The 6,121-nt window shown below is 36.6% G+C and overlaps 1 protein-coding gene across 1 annotated transcript; it reads right to left on the reverse strand.

Moving 5' to 3' along the window:
- Positions 1 to 401: 401 nt before the first annotated feature.
- Positions 402 to 6,115, reverse strand: LOC102307762 (integrin alpha-M). Its single transcript, XM_042217240.1, is given in 19 exon segments — positions 402 to 1,484; positions 1,624 to 1,641; positions 1,644 to 1,736; positions 1,816 to 1,929; positions 2,065 to 2,175; positions 2,303 to 2,383; positions 2,486 to 2,584; positions 2,684 to 2,753; positions 2,852 to 2,938; positions 3,011 to 3,090; positions 3,189 to 3,287; positions 3,378 to 3,519; positions 3,594 to 3,619; positions 3,621 to 3,668; positions 4,840 to 4,965; positions 5,092 to 5,246; positions 5,332 to 5,474; positions 5,772 to 5,905; positions 6,003 to 6,115. Coding segments are annotated over 17 exon segments (1,569 nt in total). The 5' UTR covers positions 5,459 to 5,474; positions 5,772 to 5,905; positions 6,003 to 6,115; the 3' UTR covers positions 402 to 1,391.
- Positions 6,116 to 6,121: the final 6 nt, after the last annotated feature.

Consider the following 6,121-nt stretch of genomic DNA (forward strand, 5'->3'; position numbering starts at 1 on the left):
ACACTGCTGCTCTAGAGACGCTCTCTTCAAATGCTAGATCGACAGCTGCCATCTTGCAAACATACCGTCTGGCACTACTTCCTCCCACATTTCCGCTTCACAGGCGTGAAAATTGCACATTTTAAAGCGCCACTAGTTCGCTTTGGACCCGCTTCGAGGTGCGAATGTGCACGCGACCAGCTAGGGGCGTATGGCGCTTTTTGGTCGCGTCTATTGCGTTCGGTGTGAACGCACCGTTAAAACATTATGAACTGTCTTGTTGTAGAGAAAGTGGAGTCTTTCATCCTTAAAATGCTACCAACATTTCTGATGAAAGAGCTAAAAAATATAGTCTTGGATTTGAAATGATGACAAAATCCTCATCCGATACAGACAGATACATACATACAATAAACAAGTTTGAGGTCAGATTAAAAAGTCATTGTTTTAAATAGTCACTCTCGTATTCAAAGGTCACACGGTCATGTTACTTTTAAACATTTGTATTTCTTTACATTTCTGATTAATTAATAAGTTTCCCTACAAATCAAAGCAGGGAACACTCTTACATCACACTGACTGGAAAAACCTGTCTTTCATTTTTACCTCTAAAGTTTTATCTGCTTTTGCCCTCTCACTAAATATTGAAATAGTGCTAAAAATACATGCCAGAGTGTCATAGTTCTGTTTTACTTACCAGTCTTTAGAAATTACATAAAGTTACATTATGTTTACAGTCAAAATCATGGAGATACATAGAAGATTTCAAAGAGTTAACTAATACTGTGAAAGTAGACACCGGCGAGGACAGGTAGTGCTTTAAGTAGGGTAAAGCTGGAAAAAGGAGATTGTCTTTTTCCACATCTTGAAGTCCAGGCTGCTAAAGAATCTGCTCCTCTTTGTTTTGCATGATATAAAATGAATACTGCTTTATGTCTGAGATGACATCTTATCCAGTACACTGGATTCATTTAGATGTGGAAAGACATTTCATTGTCAGCTCATTAATTAACTAATAACAAAGATATAAATAAAATACACAGACCATTAAAATAAAGGTTAGATTTGATTTTAAAGGCCCAATATTTCTTGCTGGACTTACAGGCTTGAAAATCTACATAAATATATCCTCTTAAGACAAATATCTAGTGGTGGTTTCTTATTTACAATAGGTGCTCCAGTTTTATGGTCCCGAGTCTTGAGGATCCTGACGACCAGGTAGGAACCTTTGTTACAGATCATAGCAAATGACTAGGCAAGGGAGTGACTTGAGACACAGCAAGCTGTTGTCTATTTAATTAATCAAATGTGGTAGCATGGACATTTCTACACACCATGTTCACCCCTGAAATTATCAGGATGGTCTACATCTGTCATTCAGATTAGATGTACAGCTACAACTGTCATCTTTGTTACTCTGCTGAGGGTGCACCTGCAGCCGTCCCTGGATCATCTTCTGTCATTTCAATTATCATCTGTTTGTATTTACTCTTGAAAAATCCAGCCTAGAAGTGAATGAAAAAGCACATAAAATACAGCAATCATATATTAGAGTTCCAATAAAAATGTAACCAAGCTGAGAAAAAATGAGAAAAAAAAAACTTGTAAACTTTTAATTGAAAAAAGTATAAAAGAGTCTTTCACCTTATACAGGCCAGCGAGTGAGTAAAGCTCAGAAAAGCCAACCCTCCCAGGGATCCTCCAATGATCGCTTTGGTGAAATTCAGGCTTAGGATACACTTCTACTCTGCCTCAATCTGACGAGATGAAGTGACAGAATGTGAATAAAATTAAAGCTCTTAATATGCCAAACAAAAGAAAATATTGTATAATCACCTTGTGAACAGGAGGATTGTTGTCAGACCCTGCTGAAAAGTAGATGTACTGGTTTTTGTCATACTCCAGACTGGCAGTGCTGGTCAAGAGGAATTTGGCAGACTGAAGCCCAATCTAAGGGAAAAAAATACATCACGAGTTGACCCTAAATTAGATATTGTTTGATTTAACAGGTAAATAGTTATGTATCTAAACATTTAGCAAACAATCCAAAACACATTAATTTAACATAAACTACCCATCCATTACCTGCTCTATCCATCCTGAACTGAGGTTGGCAGAGATTTCATACATCCTACTCTCCCGTATTCCCATGAAAGTGTTGCACTTGAACACTCTGCACTTGGCTACAGAGCAGTCCTGAGAATGATTTAAACAAGACTGAATCCAACAAAAACTGTGATAGCTGAATTTGAGATAGGTGAGGTGAATGTTAAAATCTAAAAGAGGTTGAATTTCAAAAGCTCCAGTGCAGAGGTATACTTACAACCACCTTATTTTTTCTGATCTGAGAAACAAAAGTTTTGACAGGTGGTTCTTCGTCAATTCCTCTCTGACAGTCTGCAATCTGAAATACATTTAATTCAGGTATGCTTGGTTTTGTCCCAATTATACCACATCCATTCATCCATTTAGAAATGATGGGTGACTCAAGACTTTTGCACAATACCTGTAGACTGATCAAATTCACCCAAATGTCTTTTTTACCAAGCTTCACTGGAATCCTGATCACCACAGTGAAATTAAGGGCTCTGATAGCATTTGTAATCTGATAAAGAAAAGGACAACCAAGCATTACAATTAGATTTAGATTATACAGAACATATAAATACACATATATAGATTTATACAGAACTTATATTTTGACCTTAATTGATTGCTGGACTGGTTTCTGCAAATCACTCCTCCCAAATGTGAAATTGTTGTAGCTGAGAGAGCTAAACAGACATATTTAAAAAATTAAATAAATACCATGTAATACAACATTTGTTAATTTCTAAACGATGCTTTTTATTTCAAGTGGAAGAACCCATACCTTTCAAATGTCATAAAAATGCTATATCTCACATCAATCGATTTATTTTTATAGAGTTCATTTGTAGTGGCATGCTCCTGATTTCCACTGAAATGAAGAAGTGAAATGATTCATATTTTATCTGTGGGACTATACAAAAATATACCAAAGGAACAGTACCTGGTGGCATTTGCAGTGACAAAGAGCTTCCTCTCAAGTTGACTGTTGGTGTCAATCCCATAGGAGACAATGAAGGAAGCCTTAATTGAATGGAGGAGACATATCAAATTGTGTCATCTCTTTTTGCTGTAAACAAAACTATAAAGAAGTGAGAGAAAGATATTCTAAGCAAAAACACCTTAGTTTTGCTCTTGAAAATTGGTTTGTGGATAGTGCAGTCTGTCCTTCCTCGTGATAAACCATCTTCACTGTCCAAAGAGTTGCACCCAATTCTTCCCTTTATTATAAAAATAAAATTACTGCTGGATGTATTGGAAGAGCAGCAGATCAGTGATGAACTGATACAGACTTGATCCTGATGCCTTACCTGCTGAATGGTGAACTTCCTGTAGGAGAGTCCAGCTGGGTACGTGAGAATAACACGACTGTTGTAGGAGTTTTCTCCTCTGTTCTCCACTGTGACTGTGACATCTAAAAGCTCATCAATGCCCACTTTAACCTCTGAGGATCTGCAGAGTATAAAGGAGGATGAGAAAAAGGAAAAGGAAACAGACCAAACAAAGTCTTTATTACATGACCTCACCTGGTGAAGTTAAAATCCACTTTCAAGGTTATCAACACATTTGTTGTCAGTGCCACAGTTGATCTCAAACCCTAACTGTGGAAGAGAGCATTTTGGAAAACATATTTAAATGATGAATGACTTATTCCAATTAGCACACAAATTGGTTGTTGGATTAGGGAATCCAACAACCAATTTTTTTCATTCTACCATCTCGTGGAGGTTTTTTGCACGGAAGAAAACAATTTCTGATAATATTCTTGATTCACATCTGGACAACTTTGATCTCAGACACAAGCTGTCATTCTAAGTTAAGAATTGTGTATTTTGAGCTCTTTTTTAATTGCTTTTTGTTACTACTGCATTAGTCTTTGACTGGTAGTACAATTAGCCATACATTAATATCCAATAGTAATTTTCTTTCTGGTGGCAGAAGGGAAATAAAATGATTACTTAAACATTAAAGCCTTTTACTGTGCTCCTTGGTGGACATAGAGAGCTGGAAATACAACAGCTGATCACTTATTCTTGTTATAATTCTTTGAAGTCTGCTTAAATCCAGCTAATCTTGCGATGTTGGACTACTTTGTTTACTTTGTTCTTTTCATCCGCGACACCTTAAAGGCCGGTCCATGAAAATATTGTCACACATTAACTGGTCTGTGGCGCAAGAAAGGTAGGGGACCGCTGCCTTAGCTCACATGATAGCTGGTGGGCTAGTGACTCTTACAGGAATAACACCTTGACCCACTCTTTGTTTCAAACTTTGTTTCACTCTTAAGGCCATTATATAGGGAGCGCATTATAAAAAAGGAATGTGTTTTTTGCACAACATTTGTATTCAAAAAACAACTGTTAGTTACATCTTTGTATTTACACCCAAGATATTGAGCTTGATTTAAAATAAAATAAAAGCTGCAAATTTGTCCAACAAAAGGTCGCCGTGAACATCTACATTAAGAATCAGTGATTTCGAAAAATGTTTTAATGCACAAAATGTTTGCATGGATTTTACATGTTCAGTTTGTAAAGGCCTTTAGTCTTTGTTTTCCCCATCAGATGCTGTAAATCCTTTTGGATGACAGAAATTTTTTCTGGAACTAAAAAGACGTTCAGTGGCCTGGATTACTTAGAACTGACACTTTAACTGAGTTTAATGGTCAATTTCATGTCAATAATTAAATTAATTAATTAATACGAGGGAAAGACTTAAGTTGTTTTCTTGGCCCAATTGTTTGTTAATACACTGTGTTTAAATATTACTTACAGGATAAATGGTTGTTGTTTGAGCCTGTGAGGAAAGACTTGGTCTGGGATTTCTGTTGATGGACAAACCATTAAACGTGAATTTGAGTTCATTGGAAAGAGCACTAAGAGCATCTTCTGGACAGGCCTGCAAAAAAAGAGCAATTTGGTTTGTATTCAGTGTTGTAGGACTCTCTGAACTGAACTTTTGATTGTTTGCATTGGGTTTTTTTTTGTTTGTTTGTTGTTTTTCCTGATATTATTAGATTTTTACCTCAATAAGTAACCTTAGAGTTGAACACTGTTGTCTTCTTAAGACCACAATTACTGATCCAGATCGTTCTTGTTGTTTCCCACTGACATAAGCTCGGTTGTTTGGAGGTTTACGTGTGGCATCCAGTGTTATAGTATAATTAATCACTGCTTGAGCTGGAATAAAACACAGTTTGGATTCAATGCTACAAATGATGGGCAGTGGCTTTGTTGTTGAATGATGTAGAGTAGAATGATGAACCTGTGTGGACTGCAGACACTCTGCTCATGGTGAAGCAGACTGTAGCTGTGTTCTCCAATGGTTTTGAACAGCCTTCATTCTGAGTAGGGATTTGGTTTGGGTTGAATGACACCTCAGCTTTCACCATTACTATGGGTCTTGATCTGGAAATGAACATCACAGGAAAATACCACACTGCATTTTTTACAAACCACTACTGCTTAAAGGTTTTTGATCATGCAAACTCATTTTTGAAAGTAAAGATAATTTGTTTTTATTTAATAGTTTATATCAAAGTGTCTAGAATTGTCATAAATTATTGTAATAATTAAAAAAATTATTCATGGAATTCATTCTAAACCTTTAACCGGTGGGGCATTCATTTCTTTTATTTAACAGAAATAGTTAATAGAATTAAACATGGACATTAATAATGCATGATTGGACTGTCTTGGACTTACCTCAATAAAATAACTTTGCCCTTTGAGCCCACCGCTAAGTCAGGCAGTCCGTCACCACTGTGGTCAAAAGATGACTGACTGATTGTCAGGCCAAAGAACTTCAGTCCTGACTGGACCTCAGAGCCAGTAATTCTCTGTGTACATGAAAATATTTGATATTCAAACTGCAGAAAATGACTTTACATTACAGATTAGTTTAGTCATCCTCGTGAGTTCTTTGATGTTGTGTACCTGTGAGTAGGTAGGACTGATTCTTCCTCCTCCTTCGCCATTAAATATGTAGATGCTGCCTTCACCATTATTCTCCAAAGGTGCTCCAACTGCCAAATCCCTGAATCCATCTGAGTTTA

Source organism: Haplochromis burtoni, unplaced genomic scaffold, assembly GCF_018398535.1.
Source record: "Haplochromis burtoni strain Fernald_Lab_line unplaced genomic scaffold, NCSU_Asbu1 Contig_1717, whole genome shotgun sequence".
In the NCBI taxonomy this organism is placed as follows: Eukaryota; Metazoa; Chordata; class Actinopteri; order Cichliformes; family Cichlidae; genus Haplochromis; species Haplochromis burtoni.